Here is a 23,526-nt window from a genome sequence, read left to right as displayed (position 1 = left end):
CTGACACCGCTAATCTATAGTTGTCATTTCAACAATGTTATATAAATGGAATCACACAGTGGTGACCTTTGGGGTCAGGGCTGGGGGTGGGGTAGGATGGGCCTCCTCCTCTTAGCCCTGCAGCTTCCCCCCACGCTCAGCACCCAGTGCCACCCTCAACATCCACTGCAGTCCTCAGGCAGCAGGTGGGCAGGGTGACACCCACTGCACACAGGGCCACCCCACCCACGACACCTGTGCTCCGTGGACACCAGGCCGTGGCTTCTTCAGGGGAAGCCCTGGAAACAGAGCCCCAGCTCTGCACCATCCTTTCAGATGGCTCGGCTGCTCCCTCTGCTCATCCCTCTACATTTGAACAACAGTTAGGTTGAGACTATGAAATACAATGATTTATTTATACACTTTATGCTTATAAAACCTGCATGTCTAACAATTTGCAAAGCCAGCACATCTGTAAAATGAGGCACTCATCAGGGGACAGGAACTCATGGGATTAGCCCACCCAGTCTCTCCTCTCCTGCACCCCCGGGTGCTGATGAGCATTTCCCAATCAAGGGTCAGAACTTTATGGAGAGAAGGAGGTGAGGTCCCACAGAGGCCAGTGGCACCTGGTGGTGGGGACCAGAGCGTGGTGGGGCCTGTGGGCCTCCTGGGCAGGGATGCGCTAACGTGGCCTGGGGTGGAGAGCTGTGAGCAGGCCTCCCATCCCACCTCTGGAGGTTTCTATAGATCATGGTGGTCAGGTGACCGGCCGTGTAAGAGGACCGCAGACATGCCGAGGTGTTTGGAGGTTTTCAGCCGGGTTTCAGGGCTGAAATCTGTGGTCGCTGTTGCACAGGAGGCGCTGGGAGAGGGGAGCGTGCAGTGGGGCATCTCCCGTGGATGGATGGGATGTGACAGCAGGTCCCACCCTCCACTCAGCTCTCCCGAACCTGCCCAGAGAACTCCCAAAAAGTTCACTTTAACTTAAACTTCCAGATGTTTCCACGGGAAATGGAAGTGACCAGTTCATTGAAATAAACACCCCAAGTGCCAAGTGACTTTGGCTGAGGTTGAATGTTGCATCCATGATGGGGCGGAGACCTTCCCTTCACTAAGTAGCCCCAAGTGGACGGTCTGGCAGGGGCTCACGTTCCCTGACATTGCTCAGGACATATGAGCTGTGCTCAACCGCAGTGACCAAGCTGAGTTACCCTATAACCCATCTTTTCCAACATCGGGCTAAAAATTCACACAGTTAATATTCTCTTAAAAAAACACAAAGGGTGTTTCTGCCTTCAATTATGCCAAGTTGAGTTTTATTTAACTGTCATCTATTTGTGGCAGCCAGAAGCAATAATTAAATGGGTTAATATTTATTAAGCTGGAACATTGCCAAGACTCGGGATTCTCTGCCGGCTGGGTCTTGCTGGCCTAGGGGCCTGAGGCCTCTTGCAGACAGGGTAAAATTGCAACATTCCTGCAGGCGCTCCTAGGTCACAGGGTGGACAGCGAAGGGATGGGGCGGGGCAACAAGACTGTTCCAAGGAGCCAAGACAGCAACACATTCCCGTCTCCTGCTGTCGCTTTTGACTGACTTTCCCTTGGAAGTCAGGGCAGGACCTGAGCATAGGCTCCACCACATTCGTGATGCAGGGAACCAAGAGGACAGCTGGGCCCCACGTGGGAGACATGTATGCTGCAGGGCAACATGCATGTATACATACATGCACACACATACCCACAGGATATGATACATGCCACATACATAACCACACATTTATAAATACACAACTAGCATGTGCATACACACATATGCACCAACACATATGTATCTGCACACATGTACACATGCTTACCCGCATGCACATTTGTATGTATTCATATACATATATAGGTATGTGCTGACACATGTGTACCACTCATTCATATGTACACAAAATCATATAGGCACATACACAGAAGCACATGTATACACACTCACATGTGCACACATACTCGTGTGCATGTGACTTACACACATGTACACATATACATGTAATGTACGTACATGCATTATACATACTCTCACCTATGTGCACACTCACACAGGTGCACACCTGTATGAACACATGCATTTATGTATATATATACATATACCCATGTGCACATGCACATGCTCACACATGCATCTGTACATGCACACATGCAGCCGTGGGCACTCAGTACTTCAGGTCCCCATTTATGGAGGCTGTGGACATGGTGCTGACCAGCCCCTGCTGGCTTTCTTGCTTCTGGCAACGGTTCCTGATGAGCTTGTAGATGGCAAAGCAAGGGATGCTGAGGCAGGGCACACCAGCAACGATAACCACCACGCCATATGCCCAGCTTGGGTATGGGACCTTCTCGGATTTGGGAAATTCCGCCTGTGGAGAGAGCAACCACATGGTGAATAGACACAAAGACAGCCAGCAAGGTCTCCTTCAGGGGCACAGTGCCCCCTTCTCCCCACGATTCTCACTTCCTGGCCCTTGTGGGGGAGGGAAGGGAGACCTAAGGCTCCTCCCACACACATCTGCTTCCCATACCTGCCCCACCTCCTCTGTCTTCCATGCCTCCCTTACTTCCTCTGCCCCCACACCTTCCCCACATCCCCTTCCCCCCATGTGTCCCCCATCTCCTCTGCCTCCTCACGGGGGGCATGCCCCCCGCCCCGGCCAGCAGTCCCTGCACGCTCACATAGGCAGGGTCCCAGACGCTGTATATCAGCTCCTTATTGACGTTGATCACAAAGAAGAACAGGAAGATGACCAGCATGAGCAGCGGGCTGACCACTCGCCACGTGATTTGCCAGAAGATGTTGGGCTTGTGGCCGATCATAAACTCGATGTCCTTGTTAAACCTGGAAGCAGAGTTCGGAAGGGAGCCATCAGCTGGTGGACATCCTGGGCCTTTAATGCCACCAAAGCAGAGGACAGGCCAGCCTCTCCATACAGACACGCGGTGCCATCCTACAGTGCTGGCCCTGCCTTTCGCCGTCACAGCTCTAGCCGGACTCTGAGCAAAGGCTCGCTTCCCTGGGAAGCCGCCGGTGGTGGTAGCCTTGCTGGAGGCCTTTGGAAACCTCCCTATGGAGCCATAGCCCAAGTGCTCCAACTTGTGGCCTCACACAGCCTGGGCAGCCACTCTTGCAAATAAGGGTTAACACTTCTGGGGGAAATGGAGGAAGGAAACCTCAGCCCACATCCTGAGTTGTGCTGAACTCTCTTCTGCACAAAATACTTTGTGATCTACAGAAATCAGAACAGAGTGAACTGTCCAGGACCCCCGTGAGCCCACTTCTGGAGAAGGACAGGTGCCCAGGCCTGTTCCCAGCAGAGTCTGGGGGTATGGTGACAAGTCTCTTCAGCTTGGGGCCATGCCTGGCTCTCAGCCTCCCGCTCAGATGGCCTCCTTGAGGCCGAGTTGCCTGGGACCCCCGGCAGCGAGTGTCTGACTTCTAAGTGTCCTTGGCCATTTGCAGAGGACATGCATGCACCAGGACAGTCATGCCTGCTTCACATCAGCAGCGCCCACACGACAACATCGTGCACTTCCGTTTAAGCCTCCTTCCCCGGCCGTGCTGAGGTTACGGCCCAGTGAGTCCGCCGCACGCTCCTCAGCGTCTCCGTGACTGCCACCCAGCTGTGTGCATTGTGTGGTTGAGTCAGGCCTCCTGCGCATGTGCCCTTACACACACGTGTCGTGGTGACGCAGAACAGGGTTCGTAAAGTGGGGTTCCCCACCCCCGACGGCTTGTGCATGTTGTCTTATTTCTGAAGTTGTGGCGAGTCCAGCTCCTGTCAAGGAGATGGTGCTGTTTTCTGGGCCCCTCACATCGAGGATAACGGAGTGATACCCCGAGTATTTGGCCAAGAGCATGGCTGGAAGGGCTGCACAGCCCCCTTCTTTGTCTGAGTGTCTGTCTGTCTGCAGAGCCCTCTCTCCCCTGAGAAAGGCCCAGAGCACACCCACCACAGGGCTTCCCTGGCCACGGATCCCTAGTTGACATAAAACACCCAGCGCCTGGATCACGGGGACACCCCTTACCCACAGCTAGTGTCTCGGGCCTGTCAGTCCCCCCCCCCCCGCCCCCGCTTGCTCCACAGCCCTGGAGGCAGCTTCTGTGCCCCACAGGACACCGAGCACCCCCTGCCTTATCTGGTCCCTCTGTCATGTCTCGCCTGCCGAGGGCTTCTGCTGTACCAGTGCTTCAACCTCATGCTGGGCAACTGCTTCCCTGGCTAATTATTTCTCTTTTGACTTTGCTTAGGACACGTGGGTTTAAATGTTTTTAAGTCACGTGGTCAGATCAGAGGCGCCAGCATTTTCATATGTGAGGCTGTCTCCTCTCTCCCACCCCTGAGACTATGCCGTCTTCTATGGTCTGCGCTTACCCTTCTCTGCTACGTCTGGGAGCGCCTGGAAGCTGGAGGGGGTACAGTGTCAACTGCTCTGGATGGGCATCCATCTGGGATCCATCTCTTTTCCATCTCACCCATCCAGGTGCCAGACCCATGCCCACACCACACCGGTCCCTCAGGCCTGTGTTCGCACACCTGTGTTCCACCTGGGACTGGAGCCCACACAACCCATCCCAGGATGCGAGTTTCCTATGACTGTTGGAGACGTCCACATGCCTCGGTCTCCCTCCTACCTGTCCACGCCATACACGTAGACCACAGCGAACATCTCGCAGAAGGCGATGATGAGCAGGGGGATGGAGCCGGCATAGCTGTCCAACAGGGTGAGCCAGTACTGGCCGGAGTTCAGCGTGAAGATGAGGGCGATGAGATACGATCCAAAGCAGATGAGACCTGGGGGCAGAGAACAGTCGCTGTGGACAGAGCTCCCGTCTGACTCCCCACCCATGGCCCCTGAGGCCTGTCCTCACCACCTGCCTGCCCAGCCAAGCCCTGGCCTGTGTACCTGTGAGCACCTCCTTGGGCCACTTTTTGGGGAAGACTTTGAGGTCCTGCAGGGGCACGACCACGCCCTCCATGTTCCCGAACATGGAGGACAGGCCCAGGCAGAAGAGCATGATGAAGAAGAGCACAGACCACAGTGGGGATATGGGCATCTTGGTGATGGCCTCCGTGAAGACAATGAACGCCAGCCCCGTGCCCTCCACGCCCTGCATGGACAAGCAGAGTGTCACCCACACAGGGCAGTCCCTCCCCAGGTCCCCCGGCCTCAGTCACATACGTCCTTCCCTGCCAAACACTAGTCAGCTCTCCACAGGCTACGCCCACACTGTGCAGGTATGGGGCTCTTTTGAGCCGTCCTGTGAAATACGGTCATTGTCTCTTCAGCCCAACTATGTTTTTAAAAGCTGAACTAGTTAAAACGGCAGGAAAGGGATCGCGTTTTCCAGCAGCAGTCAGGGCCCGAGCTGTCTGGACAGACATGTGACAGCTATGCAGACTGCCATCTGCTCACAGACAGGGCGCCACACCCCCACAGACGATTCCTGAGATGCACCCCACATGGCCAGGTTAAGAGCCCTGAATGACTTCAACAGGGCCTGCATGAGTCCCCTAAATAGCTGCCCTGAAGGTATCACCCATTATTGGTTAGAGCCAGTTAGAGCAGGTGCAGGGCAGGTATGTGACTGAGGGGTCCTAGGGGTGCAAGCACCAGGGTGGGGCAGGAGGATCAGAGGCGGGCAGGCCGTGAGGACGGAGACAGGCCCCCAGGAACTGAGATCCTGGGGGAGGTCAGTGACCCTCAAGGGTGTCCCCTCCCCTGCCTTGCGCTGCCCCAGAGAGACGCGCTCACCTCTGACAGGAAAGAGTTCATGTCGCAGGTCTGGAACTGCAGCTGGGCGAAGGCCGCGGGGTACGTGTTATTGTACCACTGCTGTACTTCCTCGAAGTTGTTCTCGGTGACAGAGCCTTCGGGCAAGTCGAACCCGTTGATGAGCGTCAGGATATTCCTGGAGAGCAAAGAGAGTGAGGTTCTGGGTGGTGCAGGCCTGGCAGGCTCCTCGGAGGTGGGTGTGGGCCGGGAGGAGCACTCACTGGTTGAAGCAGGAGTCATAGCGTTCTGTGGCACGGAAGCCGATGATGGAGTAGACCACGGTGGCTGCGTACATGGATGTGAAGCCGTTGATGACGGACACGATCACCGAGTCCATCTCACAGTTGTTGCTGCAGATGAGAGTGGCATTGGGTCACTGCAGGCCGAGACACCGTGCCCACCTGCCCAGCCACGTCAGCACAGGCAAGGAGCTTGCCCTGAGCCTGAGCTGCTGGGGTGCTGCGGGAGAGGGGACACAGCCTCCCAGCTGTCCTTCCCCGACTGCACCCAGCAAGAGGTGACCAGAGGGCCATCCCCCAGCCGGTGGCCCTTTGCTCCTCCCCTTCTTACCACTTTGCTGCAAGTTGGTGGCCTGGAGACCCCTGAAAGCCCTGGGGACTTCTAGAGCCTTCACACTCCAAAGCTGGGCAGGAAACCCCGTGCCAATTCCTGCTTGGTCAGCAGGTGCTCTGCGCCCAGAGGGTGGGCACTCAGTGAGCACTCAGCCTCATGCCTTGGGACGGGCCAGGGCCTCGCAGCCACACCCCAAAAGCTCTGAAGAGGTGGCCTACCCCTCCATGCCCCTCTCCCATCACCTCTTGTGCCCCCTATCCCACTGTACCCCCCTGCCTTCACCTGGTCCCTCCAGGTCCTGTCTCCTCCCAGCTGAGGGCTCCCATCTCCACCCAGAGCCTAAAGGCTTCCCGGGCTCAATGTGTCCAAAACCCAACCCCTGACCTCCCCAACCCAACCCAGCAGCTCTCCCACTGGCCCCACTGCTAATGCTAACACATCCTTCTAGATCAGTGGTTCTCAACCTTCTGGCCCTTTAAATACAGTTCCTCATGTTGTGACCCAACCATAAAATTATTTTCGTTGCTACTTCATAACTGTAATGTAAAATCTGATATGCAGGATGGTCTTAGGCGACCCTTGTGAAAGGGTCGTTCGACCGCCAAAGGGGTCACGACCCACAGGTTGAGAACTGCTGTTCTAGATGCTTCCGGCAGAAACCTAGACCCTCAGCCCTCAGAGAAATGAAAATAAACCCACAGTGAGACACCTCATCAAAAAGTCAGATAGTAACAGGTGTGGAGAAATCGGGCCTCACCACTGCCCTGCTGGGCTCCCACCCGCTGGGACCATCCCCCACGGCCAGCGGCCAGCAGCCAGCAGGCACCGGCACTCACCCCCTACCTGTCCGAGTGCTCATACTGCACCTTCTGCACACAAGCCCATCCTACTGAGGACCCCAGCCTGGTCCCATACCCCTCCAGGGACCCCTCCTCCTCCTCATTTTGTTTGTCTCTCTAAGAGGCCACAGCCACAGGTCTCAGGAGGACAAAACCTCATGTTTCATGCAGGGCACACAGTAGGTGCTCTGTAAGTGTTTGTGAGATGAACTGATAACAACCTCCTCCCTCCAAAGGCCCCTAGGGTGGGATAGGGGGCACAGGATGGACTGTGGTGGCTGGGCACCTAGGGTCCTGGATGCTGAGGGGCAACCAGAAGGGGCTTTAGGGGATGGAGAGGAGCACACCAGGGATCATCATCCCCAGGACCAAGGCACCACGGGGAGGACAGTCAACGCTTAAGGTACCTAGTGTGTGAAAATCTCTCAGATCCTAAGCCTGCCTCCCTGGCACGGAGCCCCATGGACCCCATGATCCCATGGGTCATGAGGAAAGCCCTCTGCCCAGCGCAGAACCCCTGTCCTCACTCACTGGACGGAGTTGTAGCTGGAGAAGGAGATGAGGCCCCCGAAGGCCAACGAGAAGGAGTAGAAGACCTGGGCCCCCGCATCCAGCCAAGTCAGTGGGTTGGCCAGCTCCGTGACCTGCAGCCAAACAGAGACCCTCAGCTGGTACCCCAAGGACGGGGGGCCACAGGAAACCAGGAGGTAGTAGCCCACGGCAGAGATGTGAACCTGGAGGCTGGGGACAGCTGAGGCTGCTGGGCAGGTGGTCAGAACAAACAACGCCCCCTAAAGGTGGTAACTGATAACTTGGAGGTGGTTGCCATCAATCCGCACAGGGCCTCCCTCAAGCTCACAGGCCCAGCATGCATGCATTGAGGGGCCTAGGACTGGCCAGGGCTGGTCTCAGGTGGGAGGCCCATCCTCCAGGGTGGCCTTTCCCACAAGAACTGGAGCCCCAAGGTGGGCAGCGGGAGACTCACGTTGGGCGTGAAGAGGAAGACGATACCGTTGGTGGATCCCTTTAGCGTCAGTCCCCGAATGAGGAAGATGGTCAGGACGACATAGGGCAGCGTCGAGGTGATGTACACAGCCTGGGGACAGGGCAGAAGTGGGATGAAGGGGAAGACAGCACCCACAGGAAGAAAGGACCCTGGCTCTGTTCCTCCAGGCACCCCTCTGCCCCCAGCTCCCAGGGCAGGGAGATCTGACGTTTCCTACTGCTATATTAGTAATGATGACTACTCAGTCCTCCTACTCAGAGAACTACTGTGGGTCACTCCTGCTGCAGCTTTTCAAGCACAGGTTTGAGGACCATCCATGCCAGCACCACATCCCCAGGGCCAAGCTGGAGGCAGCAGAGGCCCCTCCTGGACACGGGTGGTGACCCTCAGAGCTGATTAAGGGGCAGCTCCTGAAGCCCAGCCCGCACCTTGCCGGTGGTCTCGATGCCACGGATGGTGCATACGTAGAGGACACACCAGGCACAGGTCAGGCAGAGCAGAATCCACCACTGCACAGAGCCCGAGTTGCTGATGGAGTTGGAGATGTTGAGGGTCTCTCGGTACCAGTAGTAGTCCACTGAAGAGCTGCGGGTACACTCGTCCACATAGCCTGCAGGGGGCACTCACATCATTAGTGTGGAACACAGGGAACCCAGGAGGAGGATGGGGAACATGGCAATGCTGCGCTCCCAACTCACTGACACCAGGGACATAGTGCACACAGACATGCATATACACACATGTGTGCACATCCACACAGGCATGCTCATGTGCATGCGCCCGAGCATACCTTCACACATTTGCACATGCACACATACTCACAAGACACATATGTATCCATGGGCATACCTGAATGCAAACATGTGCACATGTGCACATATGTGTGCGTACAGAAGTGTGAGCACACTAGACATGCATACACACACACACACTGTGCACTGACCACTTCCTGCTTATTAGACCCATGCATGCAGTTGGTGTCCTGATGCAAATGTGTGCAAGCTGTGGAGCTGAGCACACAGCCTGTGTCCCACAGAGGCCCCAGGCAGAGGGTCTGCTCCCCTCTTCCCTTCCCTGGAGGGGGCCCCAAAAAGGCCCTGGGGAATGTGGTGGGAAGGGACAGTGTAGAATCAGGCCACCCCCTGTATAAGGTCATGGAGCAGCAGGTCCCTCCCTCCTTTCCTTCGTTTTAACCTTGGCCGGCACCACCTCTTGAGGTGGAGGCACCTTTTCTAAGGGCTTTTCTCTGGCACAGTGATTTTTTAAAATTCCCTGTTGCCATAAATGTGCCCCGATTTTTGCATTTGAGGAAATCAAAGGGTGACTACTCATGGACTCGGTCTGTATGCTCAAAGGTGCACATGCTCTCACACCACCAGCCATCCTGTCCCCCGACCCCTGGCCCCACCCTGCCCTGGACACACCTGTCAGGTTGTCGTTGAGTGGGCACGTGCTCCAAGGGAGGGGCTCCTGGAAGGAGTTGAAGAAGTACCACATGACCCAGGCGATGATGGTGTTGTAGTAGAGGCCCACCATGAAGGACACGAACATGGACGCGATCCCTGGGGGGCAATCAACACTGCTGGGGACGCCACTAGGGGGCACCATTGAGGGGCCCCCACTGGGGTCTGGGCACTGTTAGCAGGAAGAGGTTGTGCTGGGGGAGCCCCTTGAGGACTGAGTGTGAATGGACTCAGGGTTCCAGAAAACAGAGTGGTGGTCTTCAGGTGCTTGCTGAGCCTTCCTGTAGGCAGCATGGGGGCCTCAGCTCTCCCGACATATACACATTCGCAGGCCCCGGGCACCCGGGATTCAGGATAGCCTCTGCTGCCCAGCTGGCTTTAGTGGCCAGGCATGACCCCAGCCTGGGCCCTGCCACCTACACTTCTGTGAGATGCTAAGGAAGGGTTTGCAGAGGGCTGGGGGTGGTGAGTCCTCTGGAAGCAGGGGTGAAAAGGAAGAAGTGGGCTTGCTGCCCACACTGGGGCCTGGCAGGGGTCCCACCGACTGGGCCCAGACACGCACCTATGCCCTTCAGGGCTGGGTGGATGGAGCTCCAGACGCCCACGCTGCCCTTGCGCAGTCGCTGCCCGATGGCGAACTCCAGGTACAGCAAAGGGACACCCTCCACAACCAGCAGGATGAGGAACGGGATCATGAATGCTCCTGGTGGGGAAGAGGCAGCCGTGTGTCAGGTAACACAGCCAGGTGGCCACGGGCTCCCCTGGAGACACAGGCGCTGGTAGAAAGTGCCTGCAGAACTTGCCCACAAATGCAGACTTAGAGCAACACCATCAAATGCACCACTCATGATGGCCATTGGCACTGTTTTACGAGGCATGCTTCATGCCATCTCACAACAGTGGCCAGCTTGTCTACTGTCCCTCCTAGACCGTGCTTGTCCTACAGGGTGAGCACATGACAGCTCCTGGGGAATTAAGAAAGGTGTCCACATGCTGGGAGGAGCATGGGGAGGTCACGGGGAGCCCTTTGGGGGCTCAAAATCCAACAAGAAGACATGGACAGCACAGGGGACCTTCACTCAAAGGTGATGGTTAGCTCACTGTGACAATGAGATGAAAAGTAGAGAGCAGCAGGGGTGATCCCCTTGCTGGATCTCCTGCAGGAGAGGAGTGGGGAGTTGCCCTGGGTCTGGGGTACCACTGTGGCTGCAAGCTCACTGGGTCAGAGTATCAGTGAGGGTAGAGTTAAAATAAGAAAAGATTTGCCTCTTTACTGTTTTCTCAGAAGTTTGATGTGAATGTCTTTTGGGCAAAACTATCGAGGAAAACAAAGTCTGTGGTTCCCAGGTACCCTTTGATCCCATCCCTACTTCATGAAGTCACTTTGACCCGCAGGTCCCATTGCCCCTCCATCTCCACCAGGAAACTCCTATTCACCCTTGAAAACCCCACTTGGATAGTCGCTCCTTAGGAATCCCTCCTCCTGGACGCTCCTCCAGGTGTAACATGGTGGGTGCCTGACAGACCTGGCTGTAGGGGCCTGCGGTCCTGTGCCCTTGCACACTGATGGACACACACACACAGAGGCAGAGACGGGTGGGACGAGGCAAGGTGTAAAGGTCCCGCAGAAGAAAGATACACTAGCATAGAAATGCAGCTTCCTTGGCCCTAGCCGGGTAGTTCAGTTGGTTAGAGCGTCGTCCCGATACCTCAATATTGGGGGTTTAATCCCCAGTCAGGACACATGCAAGAATCAACCAATGAATGCATGAATAAGTAGAACAACAAGTCAATGTTTCTCTCTCTCTCTTAAATCAATAAAAAATCAATAATAAATAAGTAAGTAAATAAGCTAAAATAAAGAGATGCAGCTTTCTTTCTCTTTAAGAATTTAGGAAACAGGTGGGGGAGGGGAGGGGAGGGACGGCTGGGTAGGGGTAGCTGCTGTCTTTAAGGGCAGGGTCTAAGGCAGTGGTTCTCAACCTTCTGGCCCTTTAAATACAGTTCCTTATGTTGTGACCCAACCATAAAATTATTTTCGTTGCTACTTCATAACTGTAATGTTGCTACTGTTATGAATCATAATGTAAATATCTGATATGCAGGATGGTCTTAGGCGACCCCTATGAAAGGGTCATTCGACCGCCAAAGGGGTCGCGACCCACAGGTTGAGAACCGCTGGTCTAAGGCTTTCCCACATCTCCCCTGCAGGTGGTGCGTGGCACAGAGGAAAAGCTTGAGGACTATGTATTGACCGGGTGCAGCGCCAGGACCAGTGGTGAAAGGCAGTCCCAAGGACCAGGCTGCAGAGGCACATGGACGGCCCAGTGGTGAGCAGACTGCATGGTCCTTGGGCGGCGCTGCTTCCTACCCCCCACCCCACCAATACACCAGCTCTCCTAAGCTCTCTGTCCCTAAGAAGGGATGAGGGGCACACCATGTGTCAGGTGGCAGCACTGGGGCAGGCATGTGGTGCATTCACATGGAGAACTGAGGTTGTGGGCAGATGTGTGTGAATGCAGTTCCCTGGACACACTCCTGGGCCTGGTGCTGGTGCAGAACTCTTGACGGTTGACCATCTGGTCACCAGGCCCCGGCTGTTTGTGGCCAACTCAGGGAGCAGGGTGAGCCCTGACTCTGACCCAGTCTCCTGGTTTCAATCTCCTGCGTGCCCCCCACTTCTAGGTCTGCAAAGCTCGACAGAGTAGCTCTGTGGTGCAGCCCTTGGATCAGAGCTCTCCAGCACCTTCCATTTCATGGGGTGAGCCCCATGGCCCAGAAGGTGCACAGCAGAGTAAACAGGGCCAGGACACAGATGGTGATATCAACTCAACTCAGGGCTGACTTCTGGAACCTTTGAAATACCCGTCTTCAGAAAAGGGCCCGTGAGCCCACCTGCCCCAGCGCCCACACGGGGGCCGTGGGTCCCCCAGCTCCTCTCTCTGTTCCCTGAAGGCTGAATGAGGAGAGGCGCTGGCCCCTCACCCGGGCTGCCCCTGCCACCCAATTCAGTCCTGACTGACCCATCGAGAGACACATGACACGAGCCCATTTCCTCTGACTTGTGGCAAGATGGACTCTGCAGAGGTGACTCCACCCCGCTGTTTGCTGACGGCAGACGCACAAGACGGAGAAAAGAGAACTAGGGTGAGGCAGCTGAGGTGATGCAGCTAGAGGACACGGCCCACCTGGTGCCCCATTTACCTGCCCTTTGGTCACAGAGATGCCCCCATCCGAGATCTAGAAGGTGGGGCCCTCTTGTGACAACACTTCTCAATGTCACGCAGCACGCAGGGGCTCTGTGTGCGCACGCACTCGCACTCGGCCACCGCCCCACTCAACATGGCAAAGTGCTGCAGATGCTGATCTAGGTCATGGGGGCAGGGGTCTTCTCTGTGGCTTTCTCTACTTTTCTGCTTTTTCCCCTTATAATATAAAGTTAAACACAAAGCAAATGATGATTTGTTTTACTTTTCAAATTACCCAAAACTCGTAGAAATAATTGAAGGCAAACTAAGTTTTCACCAAACCAGGACTGGTCCTCAGAGTCCTCAGATGCGTCATTTTCTCTCCAAGTTACCCAACCACTCCCTCCTGGAGATCTGGGCTTACAGGCGTGGGAAATGCCACCGAGAGGAGTCACCTGCCACACCTTGTCATTGTCCTCGGCAATTTTCTCCTGGTGTTGGCTTCTTATCACTGCCCTCAACAATTGTCTCCTGAGCTTGGGGGGTTGTCACTGTCCTCAATAGCTGTCTGTCCACTCAGCAGGAGCCAGGGTGATGGGGGACAGCTCCCTCTCATCCACAGTGTCTGGAGGTAGTGTCCCCGCATTACCCCTCAGACTGACAGTGAGTGTGTGCTGCACCCCAGGGGTGAACGCTTCTCAGACCCAGGTCCCCCTCCCCGCTTAGTCCCTTCCCTTTGGAACTAACTATATGCTGCAGGTGTTGCCAGAACCCTGGCCCAGGGCAGCCCTGGTGGGGGTGGGGAAATGACCAGGACCTTCCAGAGGGAAGAGGCAGCTGACCTCTGGGACTCAGTGATTCTACTGCTGGGCCCCTCACGGACTCCCAGGGTTCCATTCACCCCTCCACCGCGCAGAGGTGGCCGACAGGACTATCTGGAAAGCATAGGATGGGCCCCAAGTGTAAAGACAGATCCTTCCCGACATTCAGAAGCTTCCCTTTTGGCCATGGAAAGGGGGGTGGGTCACAACGGTGGCCTGGGAACAACCCCATCTGCTTTCCTTTCTGCCACAAAGCCTGGCGAAAGCCTGCAGGTTCTTCAGAGTAAGAACAAACTCACGTCACTAGAGAGCGTTTGTGCTTTTAGAGGAGGGTATTCAACAGCCCACAGAAGCAGACGCATCCTCAGAGCGTCCAGCCAGCTCTGCAGAGCCTGTCTCACGGGGAGCGCAGCACCTGCCCAGACCTCCTCCCAGAACAAGCTCAGCTCTGTTCCCCTTCCCGCCACCGAGCTCCTGGCAGCAGCTCCCCTCCCAGGGCTGGGGCCCAGGGGAGACAGAAGCCACAGGTGCGTGGGGGCTGATGGGACCACAGGTGTGATCTCCGTCCCCGAAGCCTGTTGACACTGGGAGGGTGGGTGGAAGGACAAAATCATGGGGACTGAGACCCAGCAGCCCCAAGGCAGTCTCTGCAGCTGGGGAAGAGGGAGTAGCCTCAGCCCAGGGGAAGGAGACCCCTGGGCCTCGGGCAAGGCCCCGGAGACTCTGGGGGCGGCAGGACCGGCTGAGGCAGCGTTCCGTGGGGGATGCAGCCTTCCCACCTCTGGCCCGTGAGCACGCCGATCAGGAGCCTGCCTGCCTGTTCCTCTGTGGGTCACCCACCCCCTCCTCTGTCCCTCATAGGAAATGCCATAAGGTATTTCAAAGGAGGGCTGGCCTCACTGCCCCTCCTGCTGGCGCCATCCACCCTCACAGAAGGGGCTCCACCCAGAGGAGCAGCTGGTCCCTCTCTGTCCCCCTCCTCGCAGGTCAGGCCTGTTCTCTGGGAGCAGGTCAGGGCTCCTGGGTCCTGGATCAAGGGTGGCCTCCACTGATACAAACGCCTGGGCGTGTGGGACCGGGCACTGGACCTCCCTTGCCAACTCGGGCGAACGGAAGCGGAGTGAAGATGTCGGCACCTGGGCCCGTGCTCCAGCCCGGCCCTCTGCCCAGCCTGCTCGGTGCCAACGTGGGGCTCAAGTGGACCAGTGAATGGGGTGGAGGGCACGAGCCTGTGCTGTCCTGCCCACAGCCCTTGGCCCTGCAGACTTCTCCCCTCTATGAATGGGGTGCTGGGGTCCTGGGGACATCAGTGTTGTTTGCCTGGACCCCCAAACTGCCCTCCTGCCCGGCCTACCTCCGCCATGGCTCTGGCACAAGTAGGGGAAGCGCCAGACGTTGCCCAGGCCCACGCAGAAGCCCACGCAGGTGAGCATGTACTGGGCCTTGTTGTCCCACTTCGGCCGCGAGCTGGCCTCCTCCTTCTCGATGACCTCCAGTTGCCCCAGGGAGGGGATTCGGTCGTCCAGGCCCGGGTTGGGCAGAACAAGCCTCACCATGGTGATCACAGGTGGGTCCCTCTCGTCAGGACAGGGCAGGAGCTGGAGGTCGAGTGGACACAGCCGGAGCCCCAGCACTTTATAGGGAACCTTTGGCACCTCACCCCAAGCACCTAGGCTGAAAGGAAGCGTCAGCAGATCCGAAGGGTGAGTCCACAGGACTGTTAATGCCTTATCTGCAGAGGCGCTGGCCGACCCTTTGAGGCTCTCAGCTGGCACCGGCCAGCCCCTCCCCCTGTGCAAACACAGAGTCACGGGCACAGAGGAGCCGCCCCCACCCCCACATGGGCTCCGATAGCCAGGCTGATAGCCAGGCTCCCAGGGAGGAGGAACCCAGGGCACAAAGGCCCCATCCATGGCCCTGCCTGGACCTTCGAAGCCCCCCTACTCCCCACCAGTCACACACTCCCACCTGCAGGAGGATGCCAGAGGGTTCCTCTCTCCCCAGCTCTCTCTGCCAATAGGCTGGGTGCTGGGGTACCTCCCCCGACCCCCCGAGTCCCGAAGCATGAGTTGGAGCCCTGGACCCTGGGAACAGCCCACTGCCCTGGTCACACTTGGCTCTGAATAGCTACTCAGAGAGCCCGGTGCCAGAGCCCTACGGATGCGGCCCCTCATGCTCCTTCCCATGCGCTCTCCCTGGGCTCCGGGAGTGCACTGTCCCCCAGCTGCTGAGCAGCCTCCAGGCCTCTCCACCAGCGCAGGGCTCTGTCCTTCCACCAACTGACCAGCTGCCTCCTGCACGCTCCCACCTGGGGATCAAGCCCCAAACTGGGGCGTGTGCCCTGACCAGGAATGGAACTGGCAACGTTTGGGTGCACAGGACACTACTCAACCAACTGAGCCACACCGGCCGGGCCAAAGCCAGGGCTTTTGAGCGCAGTTTCCAGTTCAGGGAGTGGGGTGGGGGTGTGCCTCCAAGCTCTGCCCCCCCCCCCAAGATACTGAGCTCAGTGAGTGCCCCCTCCCCCACAGAACCTTCCCTGGGGCTGGTGACCATCCAACGGTCATCCCTCGGCTGGGTCTTTCCCCCAGGGACGGCCTTCCCACCAGCCTGTGTCCAGCCTTCTGGTCAGTGCTCTGCGGGCCCTTCCTGCCAGTCTGCGCCTGCTGACCTCCCACCCCCCTTCACCCCCGGCGGCCTTCCTAGAAGGATGGGTGTGTCGTGCTGCCTCTGTATCTATCATCCGTGGTCCTCGCCGCTGGATGGTAACGGCTGGGAGGCCAGGCACCGGTGCCCATCCAATGGTCATCCCTCGGCTGGGTCTTTCCCCCAGGGACGGCCTTCCCACCAGCCTGTGTCCAGCCTTCTGGTCAGTGCTCTGCGGGCCCTTCCTGCCAGTCTGCGCCTGCTGACCTCCCACCCCTCTTCACCCCCGGCGGCCTTCCTAGAAGGATGGATGTGTCGTGCTGCCTCTGTATCTATCATCCGTGGTCCTCGCCGCTGGATGGTAACGGCTGGGAGGCCAGGCACCGGTGCCCTGACCCCACTTGACTGGTTCACACTGAGTTTACCAAACAATCCAGGAGGGTGGGTGGGGGTCACTAGGCAGAAATGAGCTCAGGAGCCTGACCTTTGACCCCGTGAAGGGGGGGAGACTGGGGAAGGGTGGAGGCCGGAAGGAAGAGATCCATGCGGTTTGCTCTCGGGGACATCTGGCTCCTGACAGGGGCAGACTAGAGGGCAGGGCCAGCTGCAGAGTGACAGAGGCAGAGGAGCAGGAGAGAGTGCGCCAGGCCGGCCAGGCCAGGGGTGGGGCTGGGAGAGGGCTGTCTGGACCCCGAGGGCCAGCAAGGGGGAGGAGCTGGGGGCGGGGTGAGGTGGGGTTCTGCCCTAGACATGTCCAGTGTGAGCCCCCACAGGAGACAGGCATGGAGCCGGGTGCTGGGTGGCAGGGTGAGTGTCTAGTTTCACCAGTGGGTCCTTCAGCCACTCCCTCTGGAAGCCTCGCAGAGGAAGCCTGAGTGGCAGGAACTGGACTTGGACCCACATTCCTAGAACTGCAGCCTCCCTGAGCCTCAGCCCCACCGCTCGAGGGCCCTGAGGGCCCTTCCTAGGCTGTGAGACACGGTGTACACCCAACTCCACGGCAGTTTTCCTAGGAAATATTCGGAAATGGCGCCTGGCAGACTGAAGGCCAGGTGCCAAGTGCTGACCTGAGCAGCTGGGGTCTCGGGATCTTCCTGACGCGGACGAAGGCGGCTGCCGCCAGGGACCGACTCAGTCCAGGTTCCAGAGGCGCTTGGGTCCTCCACAGGCCTGGGTGGGGGTCCGAGTGGAGTGCTGAGGAGGCAGGCGCCTCTGTGGTGGCACCGTGGGCTCATGGGGCTGCAAGCGGCCCCTGTGGTCTGAGCATTCTGATATGCGGGGCCAGATTCGGGGTGCGGGGCTCACAGGAGAGGGAAAGAGAAAGGGAGATGTGCGGGCAGGAGACGGAGCAGGCCGTTCTCGCAGCCTGCTGAGGGCATGGCATCCCCTGTCCCTCCTGCTCAGAGCCCCCCATCCTGTTTCTCCAAGGGGAAGGCCTGGGGGCTGGCATCTGACCTGCCAGGACCCTTAACCCCCTTTGGAGGCCCCTCCTTGCACCCCAGGCCCACGCCTGCCTCCCCTGCCTGGAGCTGTCTTCCCACGGTGTCTGCCAGTCCTCCCTTCCACCTTCAAGTCATGGTGTAGCCACCAGAGGGCCACCCTGGTCACCCCCTTAACACGGAGCCTGACCCCCCCCCCCCCCCCCCGCTCCCTACTCCACTGAACTCTGCTTTTCCTTCGAACATGCTGTGAAGGTGACTCAGTTACTTGGCTAATTGCTTACAGTCTCTCTTCCTTATGGGGATGTGAGGGCCATGGGGGGGAGGGCATGGGGGGCGGGTGTGAGGGCCCGGCGGGGGGTGAGGGTGGGGAGGAGTGTCTCTGACTCCTGTTTGTTCACTGATAACGCCCCTCAGACAGTGTCTGAGGCCTCAGAAATACTCAGATGATAGGGGCCCAGGGACGACTCCTGCAGCTGGAGGCTGGTGGTGCCCTCCCTGGATGGCAGGTCCAGGCAGGCAGGGAACAGATGCCTCTGTCCTGAGGAGGAGAGAGTGCTCCATGACGTGGCTGGCCTGCCAGCCAGACATGCGCCAGGACAGAGACTGGCCTCCAAACCCCCTCAGAGATGACAGCAGTCGAGGCTTTCCTTCGGCCCTGGACCAGCCATGGTCCTGACCCAGCCAAGCGTGTGAGGATGGTCCCGTACCTGGGATGGGTCACGGACCCTTATCCTGCCCACCCTGCCTGTTCTTTGTATTTCTTTGGCACCTGCCAAGCAGTGTGGAGGATGTCCACTTAAGACATGCCTTCTATGGAAGTGCCCCTTAATAAATTCTGTTAGCTGCCAAACCAGAGAGGTAATTGGAGTCAATTGTGGAAAGTTATGTTTGTCCACGATGAAGACACAGAGTGGGTCTCATGGTGAGGATCTTCTCAGGAGGCACACCCATCTGATGGCATCTGCAGCCTGAGGCCACCTCCTCATACTGTCTCCTCAGCCACGCCTGACATGCCAGGATCGTATTACAAAAGGAAAACATGCTCAATGGAGAACACTGGAGGTAAACGCCAACAGCTTTCTCATTGGTCTGTAGTTCTATAAATGCGTGTGCGTGTGCCTGTGCGTGTGCCTGTGCGTGTGCGGGACCCCTGGGGTGATGTGCCACAGCTCACGGATTGTTCTGCCGCTTCGGGCAGCAGCCAGTGTGTGCCACTATCACGAAAGCCTCTGTGAAACCTGTCCTTGTCTCTGGCACACTCGTGTCGTATTCCCGGTAGAACCGCTTCTCCTCCGTGTGCACGTGCCCAGCTGGAAAGGATGCTGCCATGGCCTGCGGGAGGGGTTGAGCCAGTTACCTGCTTCCCTGGGGAGGCCCCACACCCTTGCCAGCTTGGTGTCCTTGCTTAGTTTCCCTTATGGCCATTGTGCCAGTGCTAAATAACCACCTGTGGGTTTGTTTTGGTGGTTTTTTTGTTAATCTTCACCTGAGGATACTTTTTCCATTGATTTTTGGAGAGAGTGGAAGGGAGGGAGGAGGGGGAGAGAGAGAGAAATACTGATGTGAATGAGATACATCAATTGGCTGCCTCCCGCACCTGCCCCTACCAAGGCTGGGGAACCTGCAACTGAGGTACATGCCCTTGACCTGGAATCCAACCCACAACCCTTTGGCCCAAGGACCGACACTATAACCACTGAGCCAAACAAGCTAGGGCTAATCATCTGTGGTTTTTAACTTGCATTTCCCTGAGGGCCTGTGCCATGGAGCTTAATCCTGTTAACTGACCGGCCATCATGATCCTCCCATTCAAATGCCCTTTTCAATTGGATGCTGAGTCTTTCTATTAACCTTCAGAACATTTGACCATATTCTGGAAGGCAGTGCTTCAGAAACACCTTCCCCCCCAGCCACCGGCCTCCCAGCCTTTCTGCACCTCCAGGTGGCCTCCTGGGGGTACAGAAACTGCCATTACACTGTTGACCAACCATCAATCCTTTAAAAAATACGTTAGCCTACCTCAAGGTCATGAAGATATCCTCGCAGGTTTCGTTTTGGAAGCTTTATGGTTTGGCTTTAGATATTTAAGTCAACAGTCAACTTGGAATTCCTTGGAATTGGTTTTCGTGTGTCGTGTGAGGTAGCAGTCCAGCTTCCTTTCCCACCGCCGGGGATCGAGCCTGCAGTCAAGGCATCCAAATGAATGAGATCCAAATGAAGGATCCAGCCCCGTTTACTCAAAATATCACCCTCTCCTCCTCTTTCTGCAAGCTGCTTTGGCCATGGATCTATTGTTCGCATTGTGCGGTCTGCTTCTTCACTTCGTACTCTGTCCATGAATCTGCGTGTCCACCTTCTGCCGTGGGCACAATCTCATCCCTGGGGCTTTTTCCCAGGTCTTTGTGTCTGATGGAGTATGCCCTCCAGCTGTGCTCTTCTTCAAGAACGGAACGTTTTAGAATAAGCTTGTAAATGTCCACAGAAGACCTGCTGCGATTTTGATTGGAGTGCATTAAATCTATAGATCTATAGATCATTTAAATGGAGTCTTACCAATATTGTTTTTCAAACCACGAACACAGTGGCGTTAACGTATGCCTTCTTTCCTCAATAACAGTTTATAGGTTTTTTTGTGTGGAGGTCTTGAAGATCTTTCATTCGATTTCTTCTTAGGTATTTGATTATTTTTCATGTTATGATGAATGGTATTTTTTAAAATGTCTACCTTCTAATTGCTGGAATATATGATGATATAATTAATTTTTGTATACAGACCTTATATTGAATTTTTTTATTTTTTAAAGTAAAACTATATATATATATATATATATATATATATATATATATATATATTATTGATTTTAGAGAGAGAGGAAGGGAGAGAGAGATAGAAACATCGATGAGAGAGAAACATCAATAGGCTGCCTCCTGCACATGCCCTACTGGGGATCCAGCCTGCAACCTGAGCATGGGCCCTGATCGGTCAATGCTCAATCACTGAGTCCCTCCGGCCAGGCTTTTTTTTACTTTTTTTAACCATTGATTTTTAGATATATTTTCAATACAAAAATATGTCAAATGAAAAATGACAGTTTATCTCGACCTTTTTACCTCTTATACTTTTATTTTTCTTACTTTATTATCATGTGTCCAGCACTATCGTGGACAAAATCATTACCAGGAGTTATTCTGGGCTCATTTCCATCTTATACGAAGCTTCTGCTATTTCACCTTGGATCATTCAAAATGAGAATAAGGACTACCCCTTCTATTCTCTGTGTATTGAGAGGTGCTTTTATTTCTTTGTGTTACAGATTTATTGAGATACAACGATCACAATATACAATTTACTTTCTTTTTAGTGTATCACAGCACTGTGCAAACATCACTACAACCAATCTGAGACCTTTTCATCACCTCCAAGAGAAACCTGTAGCCATCACACGTGCCCATCTTTGAGGGGCCTCTTTTATTACGAATGGGTGATAAATGTTATGAAATGGGTTCCTACATTTTTGTGATGATTACTAACTTGTTTTCCCTTATTCCCCAATATGGGACTAACAACTAGATGTTTCAATATGAAGCAACCTTACATTCCTAGATTAATCCCAACTGTGACCTCCTGGTTCATGGGTTGATGCTCAACCACTGAGCCACACCAGCCAGGCCCATAAGTTTTATAAAATGTAGTTTGGCCATGGTCGGTGTGGCTTGGTGGTTGAGCATTGACCTATGAACCAGGAGGTCATTGTTTGATGCCCGGTGAGAGCACATGCCTGGATTTTGGGTTTTATCCCCAGTGGGGAGGCTTGCAGGAGGCAGCTGATCAATGGCTCTCTCTCATCATTGGTGTTTCTCTCTCCCTTCCTCTCATGAAATCAATAAAAATATATTAAAAATAAAATAAAATAAAATAAAATTTTAAATAAATAAATTTTTTTTTAATGTAGTTTGAACCAGGAAGCTCATCGAAGCCCTGAGGAGGAGGATGTGGTCCTTAATCCACTTTGTGTTTGTCTCTCACATTTTATTTCAATGGGCCCACGTTCAGCTCAGTATTAGGAGGGGACACCCCACCCGTCAAATCGATGGAAAATATGTGGAGAAGCCCAAGTTGTAACCTCTTCCTGTGCTGGGCCAGAAGCCAAGCGAGGGGGCCCTGCTCCTGAGATGTCCCCTGGACAGGACATGCTCAAGGATAGGAGGACCCCCAAGCCCCAGGACAGCAAGGCTCGGGACTGGAGCTGAACATTAGTGACTGACGTCTGCCTGGCCACATGCCCCCCATCTCGTCCTCAGTGCTGTATCGCAGCAGGTGAGGGAGGGCCGCAGACTGATCTCGTCATTAACCTTTGTCTTGAATGGGGTGGTTTGTTTTCATGAAGGAGTCCTGTTTATAAGGCCCGAGTTACTAAGTAGTAGCCTGAGAAGTCACAGGATGTTTCTCTGTCCTCAACCCTAAGTCTGCATTCACTGATGGTTGCAGGAGTAAAGCCCACAGGGTTAGTGTCACCCCATCTGGCAGTCAGCTCTGGCCTTTTACCTGTATTCCCTCTGCCTTTGTCTTCCCAGGGAAAAGGAAAGAGGGAGGAGGGTGTTGTCTGTGCAGGAGAGAGGGGGGGGGGGAGGGGAGAGGGAGAGGGGGAGAGAGTGAGGGTCCAGCTGTCCTGCACCTGCCAGCTCAAGATGACAGCCCCTGCATTCACAGAAGGCTTCATACCCCAAATGCGATGCTCACGGGGAGTGGGATTCCCCAGTGCGCCTGCCCTGAGTGGAGTGGCCCTCAGGGATGCTTGCGTTGAACTCTCACTCAGCCTGGCCTGGGGGTGGGGGCAGCCAGAGTAATCGGAGTCTCATGCCTACCTGTTTGTTTACTCAGTTGTTAACAACCTGGATCTTTGAGGAAATAGCCCAGAGATAAGCTGGGACAGGATGCACTGTGATTCTGCCTGTGTTATGGCAACAGCTGCCCTTAGAGCCCAGCTGGTAGCAGGGGGTGGAGCACAGGGGGTACCCAGGGCCCCACTCCCTTAAATGGTCCCCAGGAGGCCTGGGAAGAGGAAACATCCCCCGGGAGCCCAGGATCCAGCACACAGAGCACTCACTTTATTTTACAAGTTTAGGAAAAGTGGACACAGTACTGGGCTAGGGGGCTAAGGTAATTTTGCTAGATAAAAAGTAATATGTGAACATTTATATTTTTGTAACTTTTGCAATTATAAAAGTCACACATTTTTGTAATGTAGTTGAAAAATTCAGAACAAAGAGTTGAGTAAAAAGCATTCATAATTGCACCATTCACAGATGGTAATAAACAGTTAATTTAGCATTTCCTTCTTCTATATGTATATATGCATCTGTACATGCATATCACATATATATTCCGATATGTACTCATAATTGGTACCATTTCGCATTTTTCCACTTAACATATTGTGTTTTCTCATGTCATAAATCACACCCTGCGCACTCGCCTGCTTGCAGGGACCTGTTGGATTGTTGCCCATTTTCTATTGTTGGGCAGCTATGTTGTTCCAGCTTTCCGCTACTATAAAGGTTGTGGCAAGAAACATCTTTGTTCAAACACCTTTCCCCCCATCTTTGAACTCCTGGGACAGGTTTTTCTAGAAGCGGCTTAGTCAGTTGAAGGAATGAAACTGGACGGAGAGACTTAGCAGACCCAATAAGGCAGTGTCCCCTATGACGTTCCCCACCCGTGACATGGCCTGCAGAGGAGAGAGAGGGCATG

The 23,526-nt window shown here is 55.3% G+C and overlaps 1 protein-coding gene and 1 long non-coding RNA gene across 2 annotated transcripts; one reads left to right on the top strand and one right to left on the bottom strand.

The window, feature by feature from the left end:
• Positions 1-374: 374 nt before the first annotated feature.
• Positions 375-15,401, bottom strand: SLC6A19 (solute carrier family 6 member 19). Its single transcript, XM_059694637.1, has 12 exons — positions 15,041-15,401; positions 10,240-10,380; positions 9,639-9,776; positions 8,643-8,824; positions 8,194-8,304; positions 7,740-7,852; positions 6,018-6,146; positions 5,776-5,932; positions 4,927-5,131; positions 4,655-4,814; positions 2,698-2,860; positions 375-2,384 (listed from the first exon to the last, which is right to left on the bottom strand). The coding sequence occupies exons 1-12, from the start codon at positions 15,240-15,242 to the stop codon at positions 2,181-2,183; spliced, it is 1,905 nt and encodes a 634-aa protein (XP_059550620.1). The 5' UTR covers positions 15,243-15,401; the 3' UTR covers positions 375-2,180.
• Positions 15,402-16,501: 1,100 nt separating this feature from the next.
• LOC132233634 (uncharacterized) lies at positions 16,502-21,827 on the top strand. The gene is made up of 3 exons (XR_009452679.1): positions 16,502-17,472; positions 18,713-18,836; positions 21,137-21,827. It is a non-coding gene; the product is annotated as an uncharacterized LOC132233634 (long non-coding RNA).
• Positions 21,828-23,526: the final 1,699 nt, after the last annotated feature.

Source organism: Myotis daubentonii, chromosome 4, assembly GCF_963259705.1.
Source record: "Myotis daubentonii chromosome 4, mMyoDau2.1, whole genome shotgun sequence".
NCBI classification, from domain to species: Eukaryota; Metazoa; Chordata; class Mammalia; order Chiroptera; family Vespertilionidae; genus Myotis; species Myotis daubentonii.
Note: the sequence above shows the minus strand (reverse complement) of the source record. Positions and strands in the feature narration are given on the sequence as shown.

What these genes read in the sequence shown, in the direction of transcription:
- SLC6A19 (XM_059694637.1), bottom strand. Translation starts at nt 15,242, where the DNA reads ATGGTGAGGCTTGTTCTGCCCAACCCGGGCCTGGACGACCGAATCCCC. An exon ending in GTGCCAGAGCCATGGCGGAG is followed by an intron (nt 10,381 to 15,040) that starts GTAGGCCGGGCA and finishes CTTCCCCACCAG; the next exon opens with GAGCATTCATGATCCCGTTC. An exon ending in GCGTCTGGGACCCTGCCTAT is followed by an intron (nt 2,385 to 2,697) that starts GTGAGCGTGCAG and finishes CTCTCTCCACAG; the next exon opens with GCGGAATTTCCCAAATCCGA.